The 21,453-nt window shown below is 39.2% G+C and overlaps 1 protein-coding gene across 1 annotated transcript; it reads left to right on the top strand.

Moving 5' to 3' along the window:
• Positions 1-242: 242 nt before the first annotated feature.
• Positions 243-13,421, top strand: RB195_021859 (uncharacterized protein; the record flags this gene model as incomplete). Its single annotated transcript, XM_064208778.1, has 7 exons — positions 243-490; positions 2,939-3,113; positions 4,578-4,671; positions 7,821-7,887; positions 10,156-10,193; positions 10,267-10,367; positions 13,122-13,421. The coding sequence occupies 7 exons, from the start codon at positions 243-245 to the stop codon at positions 13,419-13,421; spliced, it is 1,023 nt and encodes a 340-aa protein (XP_064064659.1).
• Positions 13,422-21,453: the final 8,032 nt, after the last annotated feature.

Genomic DNA, 21,453 nt, shown 5'->3' on the forward strand with positions numbered 1-21,453 from the left:
GTGCTCACCTCTTCAACACCACCGTACTTCCTGCTTTGACCTACGCTTCGGAAACCTGGGCATTTCGCAAGCAGGAAGAAAACGCGGTGAGTGTCATTGAACGCGCAATTGAGAGATGATGCTAGGAGTATCCCGTTTGACGCAAGTAAGGGACTTCGAAGTCCTATCTACGTCAGCGATCGAAGATTAGAGACGCCACCGCGTTTGCTAAAGAAAGTAAAACAAGGTGGGCCGGACACGTGATGCGCTTTGATGACAACCGTTGGACCAGAGCCGTGAGCGACTGGGTTCCCCGCGATATTAAGCGCACTACAGGAAGACCGCCGACCCGATGGTCAGATTTCTTCACGAAGTCCTTGAAAGAAAAATATGATGCTCTTCGTGTCCCACGCGAAAGGAGGAACCACTGGGCTACTCTGGCACGCGATCGGGACAAATGGAAGAATTACTGGCGCCCGCTCGACCAGTTCGAAGATCAACGGGAGTCAAGGTGATCAAGATGATCATTGATTACCACAGTTCTGTTCATTTCCATAGATTGCGAATAGAGGATTTTGATCATCTCCTCTGACTCCAGTTTTACCTCTTCCCTGCTCATCACCGGTCGCATCAATATTGTTGGTCAATATTGTTGTCGCTGTTTATATTGCTGGTCGGTCCCGCCGTGCCGCCAACATTCAAATATTAACAGGTTCAAAATGCGCGTCTTTCATTGATATTCCACCAGTAAGATGTACGATACGAGTTCGCGGGGTGTGAGCAACACGGAGAACAACTTAAGAAAAAGAGTTAGTTACCCGATGACATTAAATTAGATGGTTCATGGATTTGTGACTGTTGCCGGGCACTATAGAGGGACAATCTTAGGCTTTGGGTGTTCAAAAATAGTCTGCTTGAATAATCATTGACTTGAAGAAGTGCGAAAATAGGTTGAAAAAGTGTGAGCATCATTTTAAGGAGATTTAACTGCTATAGGTGCCGGTCGTTATCATTTTCTTGGGCAACCTAACCTTGATTAGTATAACGTAACACAAAACAGAATCTCCTATTTCCAAAAATTAGTATCTCCAAAATCTATTGATCTTTCCTCTTCATGGAGGTAGACGATTTCTGCCAAGACACTTATTGGTCGCATGGTGGGAAAAGATTGTAAGCGATAGCGGAGAAGACATGCTTGTTAAATTTGTCGTATAATATTTATTTTTAAAGAAAGTTAGGTAGAAGAACTCTGCAAAATTATGTTACGACCCAGCAGTTCTCCTTTTTCATCTTGATATCAGTGGCTAATGTGACAAATTTCCGAAATTTAATCCTTTAAAGCTTTGAACGCTTTAAGAAATTTCCCTTTGAAATCTCAGAATTTCTTAAGGAATTGGTTTAGGTTCGAAGTAAATTCATTACGCTTGTGCGCTAATGAAAAATATTTCGACATTACTAATGTATAAATCCAAATTTTGCCTTGTAAAACTTTTAATCAAGAGGGCATGTTAAAAGTTAGCTGGAAAACTCTGTGTGCAAATTAACTTACCTGAAACTAGAAGATATTCGTAATAGTAACGTTTAGCAGCAGAGAATTTTCGTTTCCATTGTGACGAAAAAAACGGAACGAGAGACTATGGCTAACTGACATCTGTCTCGCTTACATATCTTTGATATTTTGGTCTTATTTTCGATGTAATTCGAAGAAAATGATAAGACAGGTAGATAATGAGAATCTACTAGTCTTTCTCACAACATCAGCACAATTTTCCTGAGGTAAAATAGAATTTGATCTTTCTACTCCCGCCCTGCAGTTGTTGAGGCTACTAGCTTATCACACTGAAAAGATAGGTAAGTAATATAGAGTACAGAGACTGAACTCTATTTTACCTATCTTTTCAGTAAGCTGTTGCTCACCATGCTTAGTACCGGGAAATTCCTGGATTCCTGTTAATTTCAGAGTCATGAACATTTCCCACTTCTTATCCTTGTTTTCGCCCTACGTGGTAAAGAACCTGACGGAGATTTCATTTTGATCGGAGTTCCAAACAAGTTATCTGGTAATAAGATATCCTGAGAACGAAGGGATGAGCCTTATTTTCGATGGCAGGATGTGCTGTTTTTGCCTACAAGAGTCCATCAGGACAACTGTGTTACTGCATTCCAGCAGGACTTGTCAGTGAACTTTTTGATCATGAAGCTTGATCGAGTTTCCAATGTCCTTTTCAGCTAACCAACCCTTCTCCGTGGAGTTTAGCTCTCGCTTTAAAGAAACTTCTATGATATGCTTAAAGGCATCTACCCACTAATCTGGGGTGGTGCGGGTTTCAGGTGGGTTAAGCCTACACGGAGTTTTAGATTATGAAGAGAAGGGTGACTCCGTCCATTCTTTCTAATTCCCGTAGAAAAGAGCCTGGAAGATACGGCTTCAAGCGTTCCGGCGCGCTATTTTCTACAACGAATTCGATTGGAGCGCGCCAGCCTTGTGTACGCGCCGCATCTTCCGGGCCGTTTTCTACGGCAATTAGAAAGAGATGGACGGAATCACCACCTCTCCATAATCTACGACCCCGTATAGGAACTCTCCACCTGAAATCCGTACCACCTCAGATTCGTGGATTGATGCCTTTAACAAGAACAACAGAAACAGTGTAACCCGTTCCCATGTAGTCATACACTTGCAGATATGTGACTTTGCATCGGCATTTTGTTCAATGCTTGTTCAATGCTGATTACCGAACGTGCTCCTTTTTAGCGTTAAGGAGTTGATCTCTTTGAGATCCAGTCTCTCGAGTATGTCTTCGGCTATGGAACCTGCCGTATCCACCAGTAATGTGTACCCGTACGCGGGTATTTTTAAGTGGATCGAAAAAAAGTGGTTTCTCCTACAAAGACGTTGTTCCTTCTATTACCGTTTTTAGCTGTATTCTTTATAAACAATAACTTCATAACTTCATAGACAGCGTGTTCGGTTACTTGTTGGTGTTATTCTATCGCTGTCGAGAAAACAAGATGTTGTCTATCTCGGTTTCCGATCCCTCGGATGGATTTGCGTGCGTGGTTTCACCATGGCGAAAATCGCATTCGATATTGGTTTTCCTGAGCCCGGAGTCTGGAGCATCTCGGAGATTGAGGTGTGGTGGCCGGCAGTGCTACACACTCTGCAAGCTCTTTTTGTGCAGTTGTTAGCCATGTGACCTGTGTTTCTGCAGTTCCAACATTAAGGTAAGTTCTTCATTTGTTCAATTCTTTGCTCATGCGTTTAGAACTGTTAGTAATTTTTAGATGAATGACCCCTTTTTTGGTAGCGGTAGCTTTCGTTTCGCAAGTGAATCAATTCTGACTCAGATGAAGTTCATGATAAGCGGAGCTCTTCTGCTGCTGCTACTGATTCTTTAGCTTCTGGCCGGAGTTCCATGTGACGACGAATGTCCGGTTCCGTTTGGACGTAGTTGTCAATTCTTTTTCCCAGAATCTTTGGCGTTGTTCCATATTTCTGCTCTTGAGGATTCCTGTTTTTCTCGGAGGGTGTGTCGTTGGATTGCATCAGTAAGTTACGAAAGAATTGGCTCCTGAAGCAGAGCCACTATTACTACTCGATCTACTATTACTTTTAGCTGAAGTTGGTTTACGATGGATGAGATTCGTCGCATAACCTTTTTTGATCCTCCATTTTCCTGTACCGAGCTCTCGTCTTATCTAAAAACCCCACCTGGGTAGCTAAAAACTGTGTATTACCGTATTTAGATTTTATGTTCCACTGTTAATTGCTATGTTTGCCCGCTGATCTTGAAAATGGTCGTGATTCAGTGATCGTGCCGCGCGACTCTTGGATCACGAGCAAAATCCAACAGCGCCAATTTATTAGCTCATACTTAGATGGTTAAACCCACTCAAATACAAAAACCTACTAACACGCACAGCAACATTGTTAAATGAATGAAGGAAAAAGTGAATTGAAGTGAAACAGAGTAATAACTGAGTGAACTGATCAACTAGCGGATACAAGGAATCGCACAGACAATACCGTAGTAATGCAAAGAGCTAATCAAAATCAAAGGAACCAAAATAAGAATCTGGGATTTAAAACAAGGCACTAAACCGAAAGGAATAAAGGAAATCTACACAGGAGCAGAGTGCAAAACGCGAATGATGAATAGAACAAAAAATTGAAGCAATGCTGAAGAGCAAAACTTAAGCAGAGAAATGGAAGGCGATGTAATACTTGACATTTTTCAGAGTCTTTTCATAGATTTGCAACGGACTAAGTCCTACAGATGCTTTCACTTCGACAACATCACATTTTTCTGTATTCTACATTTCTAAAAGTCTACAAGATCACATCCGCGATGCTCCAGCCTGCAACTTAGTTGGCGAGTCGTAGCTATCTCTCCAGATCTGCCAGCTGGTCTTTTCGTTCACACAAACCATCTCGAGCCGGATTTGGCTTTCTTTTAGGAAGATCACAGATTGCAGAGTGATGATCAGAATAGTGACAATGAAAACAGCGGGCATGGAACCTCTTACATCTGTTCTTGTCACAGTAGCAGTTGTCTTGCAGTAGTCTTCTTGGCAACAGACGCAGGTCTTTCGTTCAGCAACAAGGCGCCGCCTATCCTCGACTAAGGGAACAACGAAGCACGAATCAGCAAAACCAAAGCAGTGGAATGAAAGACGAAGAGTCGCTTGACAGTCAGTTTTTATATCCTCTTCATAGATGTCCAACGAGATTAGTTCTATAGAAGCGTTCAACTCGACAACATTACATTTTTCTGTGTTCTACATTGCTAAAGTCTACAAGTTACTAAGAGCGTACAAGATCGCAATCGCGATAGATCTCACATTTCTTGAGCGACTCCATGTTGTACGTGGCAGCGCGGGAGTTTCATATTAAATAAATATAAATTTGTTAAAGAGTACAGAACACTTGTCCTCTATTAAACTTTATCCTTATTGCACCAAAGGTATCGTATAGGGGAATCGGCTGCTTACATTCAGTATATATATATATATATATATATATATATATATATATATACTATATATATATATATATATATACTGAACATAAAAATAACATCAAAAAATGAAAAACAACTATTCCAACATGCTATTTTACTTCTTTCATCATTGTCGCCTGAAATATCTTCAAGGGCGATCTCGCTGCATTCATCCATACCCTAATCATCGGAGTATGCCATTACTTCGTCGATGATTTGCTCAAAATAGACAGGAGGGTTTTGTCTGATGTCAGTGTCGACCTCGTCGCTGTAGTCTGCGTGATTGTCTTCGTAAACTCACTCATACTCATACTCATAAACCTGTTGAACACGAAATTTTTCATACTCAACTTCTACTTTTTCAATCAGCCTTCGTTGCCATGTAAAACGGCTGAGCGAAGAGAGCAATTGTCCAATTGATTAAATTACCAGAACACAAGCTCTTCTGAATACACATACATTAGAACAGAATAGAATTTGTGAATGTACGTTGGAATGTAATTGTTCCCAGAAGTTATCCCATTCCCAAATGTTACCTTAAACCTTTGAATTGGAAGCGTTTGTAGTTCTAGTTGTTGTCGTCCAAGTGATGATAATGTTGATTTGATCGCTCCGTCTGCACAACTGGGTTCTATTGAGAGGTTAAAGGGTACCTTGCAGCAGATGACGAACACCATAACGAAATCCTCACATACGAGCTTGAATTGGTAGCGTCATCATCGAAACGTAAGGTTATAGAACCTTGCGCCTTAGACGAATACACTTCAAACTCGTCTGTGTCCTTTGATGGGGGTTCTGTTAAGCTAGCCAATTCGGCGGCATAATCCTTTAACCGCTCAATCTTTGAAGTGGCTACTTCTGTAGTACCTACTCCCTCTCCTTACCCCTGTAGACTACTTCGAATGAAATTTGACGAAATTTTTTCATCTCTCCCGATAAGGTTGATCGTAACGCATCCTTTCTGAAGCGCGTCAAAGTTGTTTCAGGATTGGTGGAATTGTAGTTAAGTAATCGCTTAGGATCGCTAATTCAGACGAAATAATGCCCAAGCCTTGTGGACACCCGGTGACGAGACACAATATTGCTCCAGGAACCTAATTATCCCAAAGGAAATGGAAGTTGTGTGTGAGAGAGTGCGACTGAATTAAGGAATAAACAAATGAAATTCAAAAAAGACCAACCTGATTTATTTGTTACATCGATGCACCATGAAGTGATGAGCTATTTTGTGTCTTCAAACGCTGGACTTTCAGATCAAATAAAGTAGTTGTTCGGGTGTACAGAACACTTGTCTCTTATTAAACTTTATTCTAACTGGACCACCAAAGACCCCGGACGGGGTAATCAACCGCTTATATGTATAAATATAACCCAAGATGTATACCGATAAACTCCGAACACAAACATAGCAAGAAGTGAACAGCAACTATTCAAGCATATTCAATCGATCACAATAATTGCCATAACAAATATTATAACTTATTTCTTCGTCGACTTCTCGACACATCTCCTCTCGAGCTTCTCCTCGCATTGTATCCGAAAGATAATTTTGTAGACATCATCCGCGTTTCCTGAATCATCCGCGTACTCATAGGTACTCCAAAAGGATTCCCACTCCTTAGCATCATAACTAAGTTTGGGGACAGGAATGGGTGCTTGCTTGATTCATAAAGAATGTTGTGTGTCCTGCGACGTTAATGGTGTCTCCTACAGCGTAGTGTTCCGCTACTTTGAAGGCAGAGGAGAAGTTGCAAGTTCTGATTTTGTTGCATTGGACGTCACTCTTTCCATTATTTTAGATAACTGTAAAAAAGCGTATCTGCAGCAGAGCTATCCGCTTTCACGTCATATGCTTTCAGTGTTTCTTCCATTTTTTTTGGCATTAATTTCGATAACCTTGCTTGTTTTACGAAGTTAGATTTGGTCGTTTCGCATGTATTACTTTCTCTCTTCTAAATACATTGTTAGATCCCAGTTTTCTTCTCGTGACTGGTAGACAGCGTAGTCCAGTAGGGCAGTCGGCTCTCGCCAAAAGTCGCTGTTGCTTCTTGAGGACTGAGGAAAAGACTAACTGACACATGTCTCGCTTTTATCTTTGAACACCAAAGAATGTGACGAGAACGCTCGAATGAATGAGAACCTATCGAGTCTTTCCCACAACATTACATTGACACAGCACGATATTCCAGAGGTAAAAAAGAGTTTTATCTCTTTAATAGGAAGAAGTGGGAAGAATAAAACTAACGATGTGCCAGCACCACACGATAGGACCAGTGAATATCACAAACAATTTTCTCATGAATCTGGTGGCTCCTTCTATGGTGTTGTTAACTCTACGCCTGGTGGTTGGTGGTAGAGGAGGGTGGCCAGAGATGTACTCTCGTACATCTCCGCAGTCCCACCCTCTTCTACCACCAATTCCAACTGGCTAACTCATCTCAAATAACGTAAGTTAGATAAGTATATGCTCGCAAAGGTTTGTAGCAGTTCGAGATGTTTGACTCGGGTTATTATTATCCACATCTATATACTTATCCTTATTAGAATCACGATACACGCCATCATATTCTGACCTGAAAAGAGAGAAAGAGAGATTTTTTGTCCTTATAAGCAGGATTTCATCAGGTCTCGAAGACGTTCGAATCAACAAACTGGCAGACTCAGTGATGAAATGAGAAACGATTCACGTAATGGTAATCACCTCACGGAAACAGCCTTATCAGCAGTTTTCAACGTGATCAGAAGAAAATTGATAAAGTCAGCTACTAGTTAGTGAGCTTCAATAGAATTAGCATCTCATTAGGAAGAATGACGGACGACATTATTTATCTAAGAATTCAGGGCTCATATCAACAATGGCGGTGTTTGGGGACCCGCCCTCAAAAAGTTGGTGTTATTTGTTCCCACCGTAAGTTTGCCCGTTATCACGTTTTGGCCACCTCGTTATTTGGTACAATACACTTCTGCGTTTTATATGCAATTAAAATCGCTTATTTAATTTGCTGTTAGTTCTGGGGAATTGAGTTTTTATGCTAAGTTGAGTGGAGTTTACAATCAAAACAATAAACAACGTAACGACGTACAAAAAACGCAGCTACCCAGCGTAGGAAGCAACGGTTATAATACCATCCATAGAAGACTAGAACTGTCGACTAACAATAAACGGAACACAGTATATTCGTGCCGTGATAACGTAGTGTTATCCGTAGTGGTAGCAGGGGAAAACCAATAGTATTGAGGCGACGAGCTGAGATTACTCAATGTTGGTGAAGATATTTTTTATTTATTTGTTTTGTGTTTATTACTAAAGAATAATTGATTCCTAGTACGTCTGAGTTTGTTGATAAGGTAAATCCACTGCAAGAGATTTCAAAGAAAATTTTTGTTTGGTTTTCAAAAATTTCCTAACCGCTTTTTTCTCTGAGAGATAATAATAGCAAATTCTTATAGAATTACAGAACATGAAATATTTTCGATTGTGCAAATTCCATGTTATGCACTACTCCAGTGCTTATTGAATGCAGCAGAATGCTTATTGAATCTTGCACCGAACGGAGCTGTTGCTCTTGTGGTTGCTGAGGTTGAGATTGTTGATCATCGTCGCAACATTTTATTTTGAGAAGCACAAAACTTCGCAGTTTTGTGCTTCTCAAAATAAAACGTTGCGTACGAGGTTCCTGAGACAAAACTTCAGCACTTATATACCGTTTCCTTTATTTCTAGGTCACGTGAAGTCGGTACTTTGAGACTTGCGTAGTTATTTTCTTGTTTGTAACTAGTATTAAAACCAAGAAGGGAGGGTAAGTGCTCACGAGCGACCCGGTAGACCCGCTATCGAAGCGGAAGTATATGGAACAACTCGTCCGAGAATGATCCCTGCCGTCTAGCATAGATGGGACGCCGCTCTGAGTTTTCAGAGCCTCGAAGTCTGTTAATTCTTATTTATATCTGTACTGAAAATTACTAAAATACAATATATAAATAATTAGCAAGTAAATAAATATAAAAAGATAGAAGTCTTTGGCGTATCAATCCATTTGGGATGCGCCAACGCATTTTACTGGAATTTGTAATCGTTGAGGTTTTGGAACGCGTACTGGCCAATACAATGACTTGCAGGGGCCAGCCGATGAGGAAGTCAGTGTTTTTATCCTCCCAGACAAGTCTGGTACCTAGTTATCGACCCCGGAGGGATGAAAGGCTTGGTTTGCACTAGGGCACTTTCGAACCCTCGAACCTGCGGCTTCAACGGACCTCTAACTGACTGCACCACACCCGCCCTCAAAAAATAAATATAATGTGCAATTATTTGAAAGCAAAAAAAAGAAAGACGAATGTGACCAGTGGACTTAGTGAGCATCCTCTGCGAGGGTACGAAAAAATGGCACCTCAACTGAAGATATACTTGAAGACGTCGTTCCGAAATAGCGCTTGCACAGCAGTCGCCATATCCACGTTGAGATCAGATATGTGCTCGCATAAAATCGCGCAGTCTGTAGAATGGTGCATTCTGGAATTCTCTTGGTAGTTAATTATGAACTGAGGTTAATTTGAAGGTGAAGTATTTGTTTGTGGAGAGTGAACGAAGTTGAAGTAGTTTGATCCACCATTGGCTTACCCGTAACTATAGTTTGGCTGTACCATCTTCCACTACTCTGGTTTGGGACATCCACCATGCTTTGAGGCGAGGTATCCCTTCTCTTGCAATACATTTCTTCCGTTTATATGAATTTAATATTTTCTTTACAATGAAATTCTATTCGATCTCCCCTGCAAATGTATAAGTACTACTAATGTTCTTTTTTCTTGAGCTCACGCTCTGCTTTTATCGAACCAGTTATCCTGTTCGCTTTAACTTGAGGCTGAAAGAGGGTCCGCTGGCGTGACTACTGAAGGAGGGGGATTATCGGCGTGCGAAGTAGCGGCGGGAGCAAAGACAGTGACAAGAGCAGCGAGCTGAGCCAGGTCGACACTCGCCAAAACTTGGCTCACGCACTTCGAGTGTGGGTTAGGGACCGAGTTAAGCTAACTCGGTGACGTTGTAAACCCAAAGTTCAGGCCAAGAGCCACAAAATGTTCAATAATCTTCAGCCATCGATGGGGGAAATTGTTGGTTGCTTTGCCCCTCAACTTAGATGATTGTGATATTGAGAAAGTCAACGTTCCTCATTTTCAGATTCCCTGTCATCATCAAAAGATCTTGCCTTCTAAAAGGTGCCTATACTTTGAACAAATTAATAATAATAATAATAATTAATAGTAATTTAATATAAATTAAATTACTCAGATAACACGATATGGGAAGAGCTGGACACAGCTTCTCAGTTCAACTCGTCTAAGTTTCCCCATGCGATTGAAGATGTGTGGACATCCATTATCAGCGTCGGAGTACGACTCGGTTGCTTTTTGAACTTTTTTCAGTAACTCCTTGTAGAAAACCAATTAATCAAGTTGAGTATCTGCCGTTTTCAAATGAAACTTATTAAAGGTAATTGCTTCTACTCTTTTACTTTCACTTACTCAAAGAAACAGATGACGTGAAGAGACTGTCTAGCCATATTTGTGTTTTTCTGCACTTTTTTTTTCAGTTTTTATGTTTCTGATTTGTAATTTCCTCTTTCTAGCTTACTTACGTGATTACTCTCTACTCTCGTGATTTACTATATATCCAAAAAAGGTTTAGAGAAAGGTTTAGAGTTCTTTAGCACGTACTACGATAGAGTAGTAGAAAGAAACTTATGGAAAAAACCTATGTATTTTTTACTCTGGTATGGAGCAGTGAAGTTTCAGAATGCTATCAAACACTTTCACCTCCTACGCTTGCTTGTTCCTCTTCTATGATGGGAAGTAAATGTTTGAAGTATTGTTTGAAGGCAATTTTATTACAATTTCTTCTTTTGGAGGGGTAAAAATTGTTAGGACAGGAGATAATCTTCCACGTTCCTCTTTTTCCCCTAACCAAAATTTGTTAGAGGACGTTGAAAATAGAAGCTCTTGCGCGTAAAACCCAATAGAAATCTAGTATAATGCTATCGATTGGCACTCACGTCACTGGATTTCAAAGGATGCATGTGCGAGTAAATGCGATGTGTGTTGAAGAAAAAAAATACAACGTAAAAAATTGCACCAACCTTAGTCGGTGCTTTGAAGTTTGCATTAAAATCTCAAAATTTTGTCCGCAACGTTGGAGAATACTCCGACGAATTAGTAGAAGAGTAGTTGACATCATCGAAGAACAGTTCACGGAGAGAAGTGTGTTTTCCTTAATTTTTTCTGTCTCCGTATCTTTTTATCATATGTCTCCTGTTAACAGTTGTTGTATCATACGCATAGAGATGTCACGTAGTGTCCTGTTCAACTGGATAAGCGCGACGCGACGCACAATATTTTTCTGCCTAACCCACATCTCTCCTTTGTCTGCCTTGTCCCAATCGATTGCGACCACCCGCATTAAGGCAGCATGAAACGAATCTGACGTAGTGAGGGGAACCGCTTGATAAGCATGAGATGGTGTTGTAGAATGCGGGATCAGGGGTCAGGGTTCCGCTGATCTTTGCCTAATCGTTGTAAAAAAACGGCGCCAAAGACTCCGTTTTAACGACGACGCACCACTGCAACGCACCATCCTTGTACACGCGCCGCATTCAGCTGCGCTGCGGTCGGAAGCCAGTGAGTTCTCTCGACTGCCCCTTCAAGTGGAACCAATGAATATGGGTTGCTGAGGGGACCAGCGCGTATACACTAAGGAGCGTTCTAGCGTTCCTCGTAGGAACCAAAGCGGTTCCCACGCGGTTTTCAGGACGATGAGAGAGGGATTCCCTCACCACGTCAGATTCCTGGTATGCTGCCTTTAAGCATATCCGACATGTGCATGTGCATAGATTAGTGTGAGAAGTCACTCTCGAATGAACATTTCGTCAATTACACCCCGTAATCGATGAAGTACCGCTTGCAAAAAAGTTGCTTAGCAACTCAGCAAAGGTTCGTGGAATCGATGGCAAGAGTCTCTTTGAAGTCCCCTTGTAGTTCTCACGGTGCTTTAAGGGCGATCTGTTGTTAGACGAGTCAAAGATGAAAGCCTTATTGTATTGTGAAAAATTATTGTAAACGTTCTACGAATTCACTGGTGTGTTGAAAGCAAAAGCTACAAATTTACTTCCTTCTGGATATTTTCGTGACGAGAGGAACGGAGCAGGATACTGTTCAACGCTATCGCGATGGTGAAGTACTCCAATGGTACATCCAACGGGAGCGAGTATCAACAGTGGCTTACCTCAGTCCGAAAATTGTACTGATACACATAGCTTCCTGTAGACTCATGGTGGATTTAATCCTTAGAAACACACACAAATAATAAGAGTAGAACTTATCAGAAGGAAATACCTTAAGAGTTAACTAAACATGAACCATATTCCACACGAATCGGACGTTACAATGTCTCACTGAGGTTTACTGCATACTTAAATTGCATAATTACACATCTATTAGGTTGTGTAGAAGTTTCCTGCATTTTTTTGAAGTCATTTAAATCCTATCTCTCAAATTACAAGTTTTGCGAACTCTTACTAATCAGGTGCCATTGCAATCAACATATTTTTTGCCAATTAGTAACACGTAAAACTGTTGCGGCTTCAACCAAAACGTTTGTGAAAGCCTTGGCGTCAGTACACCTTTCGTGGACAATATTTCCAGCAGCTCCATCGCAAACATTTTTGCATACAGGGCCATGATACACTTTTATTTTGAGAAATTTAAAATTGCGACGATCTCATACAATTGTCTTTTTTTCGTCCCTTACAAACTAAGAATTTAAAATTGACCGCGGCTAAAACATACAATGAAGGACTTTTTAACACTATTCAGGTCGGAATTTAATCATTTAATTTAAATTTAATTTAATCATAATTTGGTGTTGTAACTAAAAATAAGGAATTTCAGCTTTTTTATTTGAAGATCATTTTCTGATAAGTTCTGAGAGCAATAGTTCGGCTATTCAACAAAATTTTGCCCCAACAATTTGATTGATACCCAAGTCCCGTGATGAGGAACAAATTGATTGGTTATGGAAAAAACAGAAGAAATTAGGGACTCGTGTTTTTAACTTGATTTCAATATAAAAACTACTTAGTTCAATGCATTTAGTTTGGACAGGACAGATGCAGTCGATCTCCTGGCAGAACTGTGGAACTCATGGGATTCTGTGGACTAGGTAACACTATTTCTGAACCTAAGCGTGAAGGAAAAGAAGATGCAACGACTGAGGAAAAGAAGATGCAACAAGATGGACTGAAAATAAAGTACACCAATACTTCTATCTGGAAGAAGAAGAGAAATCCAGTCATTGCTTCGAAACTCCTTTTCCGAAGCTATGAAAAACCTAAACTAATAAGAATCGCAATTAGAGAAGGTCTACTCGATTACAGAGAACTAACTGATTTGTAGGATTTCAAGGCTAAGTCTCAACATTCCAGCGAAATATTCCCCAACAAAAAAAAATGTTGCTGACTGTTACTTAGGTGCAATGAGAAAATGTAGTGTATTAGTCAAACGGGTAAGTGAACCCTGAGTCACAGTACTCGACTATAACTTATTCCTGCCGCTTGCAGCCGGATCGAAAGATGATTGGGGATCGAAAGTGAAACCACTCTAAGGTGGGGCCGCACGAGATTTCCTTGAAACACCGCGTTGATCGCGACAAGAAAAGCCTTCTCTTTTTTAATGTCAAAAAAAAGGAGAGAAAGGATTGCGGACACTTTCGTACAATAATTTCAATTCTCTTTGAGAATCAAATTTCTGCAAAACACTAGGCCTATTGCTGACGGGATTCTGTATGTGGACTCTCACTATTCCACCAGTTCCACACACCATAAAGATTTCAAGCCTACTCTTGTACTGCATATCATTTTTATCTATTTATCATTAACATTATCTATTATCTATTTTTTTCGGAATCAATTTCTGCAGCAGCTATGCACTATCCAATTTTTCGTTAAGAAAGAAAAACGAAAATAACTGGGCAAGAATACTTTTCCCATTAATCTTTGTCATTTTGCCATGATTAATTCATCCGTGTTCACTTCAACGGTTGCAATGCAATACCACCTTTCGAGCCAACTGACAAAAAGTAACAATACGATCACATTTCGGAATTAAAGTAAGGATAAAGTGTACAGCGTTGATCAATCTCTGTGGAGAGGCACCCAGGAATCCGTCTTCAATTCAGAATCGTTTGAGATTTACGAACGCACGTGCAGCCTTACAAAGGGCCAGCGGATGCATCAAGTCAGTGTTTAAATCTTCTCAGATAAGTCTGATACCAATTTATCGACCCCGAAGGAATGAAAAGATTGATTGGCAGTGGGACGGTTTCGAACCAACGACCGATCATGCAGTCAGAGCGGAATCTGTCCCCGACTGCGATACAGCTGTCCCACATTTCGGAATTATTTTGTGAAACTTCGCACGCTGCTGCAAACTTCTTTACCTGAACTGTTTTCGTTCATTAATCGCAGAACACATGTTCTTCGAGTTTGAGCACGGAATGTAGTACGTGACAAGTTGGACAACTGTACAACATTCAGTTTTTCAGAGGAGCGATCAATTTAGTTCACAAAAACCGTTCATTCTCAGTTGATGGAACATGTATACTAAAATAATTATGGATGAAGCAATTCTATTTCCAATAAAACAGATAAAAGATCTCGAGATACTAATGAGGCATAAGTTGCATATTTTGATTCGTCGAAAGCGTCAAAGTGTGTCATGTTCGAACATGCAACTTCGTAATGTGTTCGAGAGAAATTGAGAGTGGGCTGCGCTCAATAACACACGAACACGGGAGATTTATTACCTAACAGCAGCGTTCGTTAAAAATTACAATGTCGGATTCTTCTCATTACTAGGTAGATTTACAATCATCAAAGCGAAAACGCGAAATATTGCACACAAATCTATCAATTAGAGAAACTAAAGGGATCAATTTATAAAACGAGGCACCTTTTTACACTCGTGTTAGGCAACGACCCTATATTCTTAGTTAAAAGAACACAACATCGAAAATCTCTTCAAAAGCAGTCTTTCAGTTCTTCTCATAGTTTACTCTAGATCTGGAAACCGGAAGAGACAAAACTAATTCATCGATTGAATGGATCTCTATCAAGCATTCCATCGCGTTTTACCTGATGCGCATTCAATCGATGAACATGTTCACACAAACGGATAAATTATGAAGTGCACGGCGTTGATTAGTCCCTATGGGGATGCAATGACTTGCGGGAATGATGTGCCAAGTCAGTGTTTTTATATTCGGAGACAAGTTTCGCACCAATTTATTGACCCCGGAGGGATGAAAGGCTTGGTTTGCACTAGGGCGGATTCGAACCTCCGATCGATTGCAACCACAGCGGAACCTCTTACCGACTGTGCTACACTTCCCCTAATTTGTTCACATAGAACCAGAAAATAACAAAATATGCAAAAATTGCGATTTTGGAGCTGCGAAACTGAAGGGTTAGATTAGTTGATTTTAAATTTGACGCGCTTTATTTTCCGCGCGACAGAAATAGTATTCGCTAGTTCGCTGAGAAGGAAAAAAGCGAAGGTGTCGGCCATAGTTGCTTGACGTGTACGCCCTTCGCGACGAAACTGTGAACGCATCTTACTTCACTCGGACATTTTTAATATCTCATATAAATTCTATTCTTTTTGATTCTAATTTATTTGCGTGTTAGTATACTAGTAAACAAAAATTTTCGCTTGTTCAAGTGTTTTGCTCCTCTGAAAGTTTCGGTTGTATTTTCAATATGATTTTTAATGTTGCACTTCTCAAATTATTAGGTTTGAAACTGAAATGTTACCCTTCTCTCATTACATTTCTTAACAATTGGTTTATACTTTCCTTTGGAATAAAAATAGCAATAATTAAATTTGACTAACTGAGAATCCAGCAATTTTCTCACTAATTGATGGATTTAGTGGCTAGTTTAACTCTCTGCCAGTTGAAGTGGAAGAGAAAAACAGCGTTGCTTTACGTGAGGAAATGAGTTTTCAAAATTGCGAAAGCTTCCTTTCATCCGGAAATTTGTTCACTTTCTTTCGAATAATACTGCGAGCATCTTTTGAATGGAGAAAAGCAAGATAACAAGGTGCCGACGTTCAATTGTGTTCCGAGGCACTATTCTTATTATCGTATTATTTCGCTCAAATGTGGATCACCGATTTTTTACTTCATCCTTTATGTGCTCGATAAAAGTTCTGAATTGTAAAATCAGCTGTCTGGAATAGGAGTAAAGCAATGGAATGAAGACTTGGAAAAAAAGTCATGAAAAATAGGAACTCCTTTAAAATTGGAGTTATAATTGGAATGAAGCTTCCTAATACAAAACTGATGAGCTGGAAATATTCAAAAGGTGATATGTAATTTTCTGACCTTTGTAGAATTGGAAACAAATCGAAATAAAATTTAAAAAAAGAATTATAACTGTAAAATTTGTGAGATTTGCAATCTGCAGTCGCTTAACCATATGTAAAATTCTAAAACGCTGGTTCGATGAAGGTTGTATATTAATGGATCTTTTCAAGCCTTGCCTGCGCCTTTTGAAAATATTAATGTAAAATTGTTTCTTCAAACTCCATGAACTTCATGAAACCTAAAAAGAAAAACCAGGTTTTTTCAAAGGCGATGCCTGTCAATTTTACAAACCTAAACAAATGATTTTGCAAGAAAAATCCTCCTATGATACATTGCATTGCATCGACAAGGAGTGCATGTGCCCATGACTTACTCAACAATAATGAGAACGGAGTATGGTAGATGGGCCGCGGACTTCCGGTTGAACATAACTGGCGTCGACGACATGTGACAATTTATGGTTCCTTTCTAGGGATGTGAAGCCGACCAGAAATATATGGTGATCATTTTTAAACCTAATAACTCATTTAATAATTTGGTTACTAGAGGTATTCATTTTAAAATACAAAAAGAATACAAAAATGGTTCTAAAAAAGTAGTAAAAATTGCCCAACAGCTTTATGAGAAGAATCTAAACAATAACGAAGAGCGTTGTTTTGCTCTGAAAGCGACGAGAAGGCAAACCCTACAAATTAACACTGGTTCACTCGGTTGCCCTCATTGTCACTGAGGTCTTTGAACGTAGCTCTGTTTAAAATCCACGATGATCAAGTGCTCGAACAGAATACGTCCACAGAATACATCGTGAATGTTCCATACACTGACGAACAACAGGTCTGGAGAGTGTCTTCAGGTGTCGATAACGCTCGGGACTTTAGTTACGGCGAATTTTTGCCGAAGATTCTATTTTTCTTCTAGGAATTTCACCTGTTAGGTTGATCCATAATTTTCCACACCTGTCAAATTCTTCCAGCCTCCATCTTACTGGTAATAGAGAATAGAGCGGCCGAGCGTAGGCGTCCAGTAGTGGAAGGGCAGGCCGTTTCTCTTTTAAAATATTTGCAAGGGATTGTGTTGGAAAAATTATTGATCAACTTTATATTTGGTTGGGCTTTGGAATTGTGCGAAACAACAGCACCTTTTGCAGTATTTGGGTAACTTCTACCATAACCCATGAGTTATATAACTCCTACGAGAACAGAGCATATACTCAGGTGATTGCACTTATTACAGGACCACCGCGATCAGTCTGGTATACGCTAATTCACCTAATATTAATAGTATCAATAATAAAACAATATTGAACCATAATCGTACAATATTAATATGGATGCACTAACTAAAATGCATTCACGCTCTGCAATCTTTGTTCCCCGGAAAACTAAGAGAATTTGAACTTGGCATTCAGTAAACAAAAAGTGCAACGCTGTGATGATTCAGCATTACATTACAATGCCCTACAGAAAGAAGGTGACTTCCGCGATTCATCCAGGTTGCACTGAGATTTCTAGAACCTTCTGGGTTCGGAAGCATGTAGCAAGATTTTTTCGTCTATTTTGTACAGCGTTTATTAGGGAATATTAAGTATTCCTGTTGATGCTGGATATCGCTGAGGTACAAATTATTTTCTCAGCTAGGAATTAATATTTACAACATCCCCAACTTTTCTTCCCCACAGCACCTTTATTGTTTCATTTCACGGATACAGTAGCACTTCTGTTTATATTTGTTCATTTGTTTTTGCACTAAAGGTTTTTTCCCAGTCAAAAATAACCCTAACACTTAGAATAAATATGAAGTGAAAAGATCAGAGAGGAAAAAGAGATTATAAAAAAAAAGATTCTAGAGAATGGTGGTCTCGGTGGTCTTCTGCTTATTCATTTATTTAATCGCATTTTTCAATGGTGTAGCGAAAAAGGGAATACAATATCGTATCTGAGTAAAAACACAGACTTCTGCACTTTAATTTTTTCGCAAAAAAATCATCTACATAATTCTAATGTTCGATTAATTAGTCCTTTACGAAAATTTGGTAATTTTATAAAAACCGTTCCACAAATCCAGAATACTTCCAGTGAATTTGCCAAAGCGTCACCAAGAAGGAATGCATTTCTTCTTCGGAAAAAATTTGTTTTGAATTTACGTCATCGATAATGAAATGATTCGGAGCGGGTGTTCTTTCTTTCTTTGAACGACCTTTATGTGCAAATGAAATGTGATCTTAAACAGTTGCAATACTAGAGGTGACCCTTATTTTCTTATAAGCTAGAGCATAAATAGATGAGAAAATAAGACTAAATTTTGAAGAAAAATTAAATTTAAAAAAAAATTAAGTTAAAAATATACAGGTAAAATCCTCCAAAATATGTCGAAACGAAGGATAGAAGTGAGCAAAAAGGTTGTACTAATCAAGTCCAGAAACATCTTTGCTATCTGTAATCCCCTTCAAATAGCAGCGAATATCCTCTACATTATTGGGGACGAGTTTCCAAATTTCCCTTGGATAGTTGCCAAGTTCTTAAAAGCAATTTCCTTCTTTTATTTTGTCCGTCATTTTGTTTCTTTAACAATCGTCAAATAATGTTGAAGAATCCCAATGAAGACACAGTTCAATATAGGAAATTTGCGATGCATGTGTGAGAATTGAAATACACCATCAAACATTTGAACATGTATCAAATGTAATGTGTCATAAAGTGTATTCAGACCTCGTGATCAGATTTTTTTTCAATATTCCTTTTTAACTGTGTTCTTTTTTCAGCGCCAGAAATGTAAAAGACCGAAATTCTCATTGTTAACCGAAAGAGTTATCAAACACTTTTCTTTTTTTGTATAAAAAAAAAACCAGAATTGATTTCTACTTCTTTTTTTTATGCTGCTCACTTTAGAAAGTTGAATGAGATAGGTTTCTTCTTCATTTGAATGGTTGCATTCGATGTGAATTTCTCTCATGGGATATCGGATGCAATGAAAATGTCTAGGCGATTCTCCGTTGCTAAGGACTGTACTCATTTGTCATGGTGATCAAAATAATTCCCATGTATTAGTCGAACTCACTATTCACGTGATTAAAACGTTTTTCGACTTTCCTTCAGCTGAACTGATAGTATTTGTAAAAATTTTGTGCACGACTTTAAATATTGGCATCATACATCAAATCTGTGGATTTTACTGCGCTAATCTGCAGCCCTATAACAGAGAACAATGTGAAACAACATCGCTCTTAGTTGTAAACAAGTGGAATAAACATGGGATTAGGACCTAGAACCCATGAAAGCAGCAGCTTGTTTATTGATTAGAGAAACCCTCTTAGAAGAGCTATTCGCTTTATATCCTTTATCCTACATATTCTTAGAAGGAGGATTTGATGATAATCATTCAATTTATTATTTTTCACTCTAAACACAACACATTTCTGTTCGATCCAATTTACGCCTCAGTGCCACATAGTTGAATCTCATATTTACTTACTTTTTTCTAACGGAAAACATACTACTGCTCAAATAGTCCCAAATTCTTCTTTTTTCTGCAAATTTAGTATCCAATTAGAAAAAAAATTAAGAGGTAAGAAAAAATCCTTAATGCGAACGAATTTGTATGGAGCAACTAAAAGCAATTGGTTCTTCCAAGTTCGCAAAACATTTACTAATATTTTTTTGGGTTTTGCATAAAAGTAGCATAAGTTAGGACAGAACTTCGTTTAGGATAAAAACATGAAGACTCAGCTACATATTTGATGCTACAATAAAGCCTCACTGTTGGAAAAGTTCAAGAAGTGAAATTTTCAAAAGAAGAACCCAGCTTACTTTTAACCTCATTTTGTCCCACAATTCTTACAAGTTGAAAGAATTTCTTGTCTACAATGGTCACCAACAAAAAAAGTAAGGCTGGACTTTGTAGAATCCTAAACTCCCACCTATAGAAAACTCCTACCTATCTATTCGTCGTTCTGAAAGAAGAGAAATTGAAGTAATTTTTGCGTCTGATGTGTGAATAAGATGTTATTACCTAAGATATAAATTTTGGTGATGTGGATTATATTGGGAAATTGGGATAATATGATTGGATAATGTAGGAATGTTGTTGGTGTTTTGTCGATGACATGATCTTTCCGTATGGATTTTTAGTTAGTTCGTTATTTTCCAGGTGATTACATAGGGGGATGTTATGTAATATTATGTTTCTATAATGTATACCTCATCATTTCGCTGGATCGTTCGACCAGAACTGTGAGCGACTGGACAAACCAGGATATCAAGCGCACTACAGGAAGATCGCCGACCTAATCGTCAGACCTCTCCACGAAGTCCTTCAAAGAAAAATATGATGCTCTTCGAGTTCCTTGCGAGAAAGGAAGCCACTGGATAACCCGTGCGAGCGATCCGGACAAATGGAAGTATTACTTTGATGCCCGCTCGAGCAAATCGACGAGCAATTGGAGCACAGGTGATGCAGGTGATACTTCTTCATTTGTTTAAACAAAGTACGTTTACGTTATCCATCAATGTCACATGTTTCAATTGCTGCGCTCAGCTGGTAGTTCGACATAATTTACTTCCTAATGTGAAATTAGAATAATAAAATCCCATACTATGCAAAGGATCGATTTTCATTATTTCACTTCAGTTGGAGCGACTATAACGCTGCATCCCCTTCATGTACATGCACACATTTTCGAGGCCATATCATGTTAGTTAGTGTTTTCGGCGATAACGTCACTGAGGTGTTGTGAGTCTAACAATTTATTCGCAACGGTTCGCATTCATCATCACCTTCAACGAAACGTGTTTATGAAAGACGCAACGTGGTGTATTTCAAAGATCACTACTATCTGTCGCATTGGTATCCATTGATTGATTTCCTTTGAAACAGTTTTTTTTTTTGTTGTTATTGTTCCTATTCGATGATGGTTGCTACGCGAACAGGGAGTGTGTGTGTGTGTGACAAATGAAGAGTGATAACAGACGAAGTCAAGGCGATCGACGCTCTTCGCTTCGTCGCTTAGATTTTCGATTCGATTTCCCATGGTTATCGTCGGGACTAATAATAATTTTGAGGTGTTTC

This window comes from Necator americanus, chromosome X, assembly GCF_031761385.1.
Source record: "Necator americanus strain Aroian chromosome X, whole genome shotgun sequence".
In the NCBI taxonomy this organism is placed as follows: domain Eukaryota; kingdom Metazoa; phylum Nematoda; class Chromadorea; order Rhabditida; family Ancylostomatidae; genus Necator; species Necator americanus.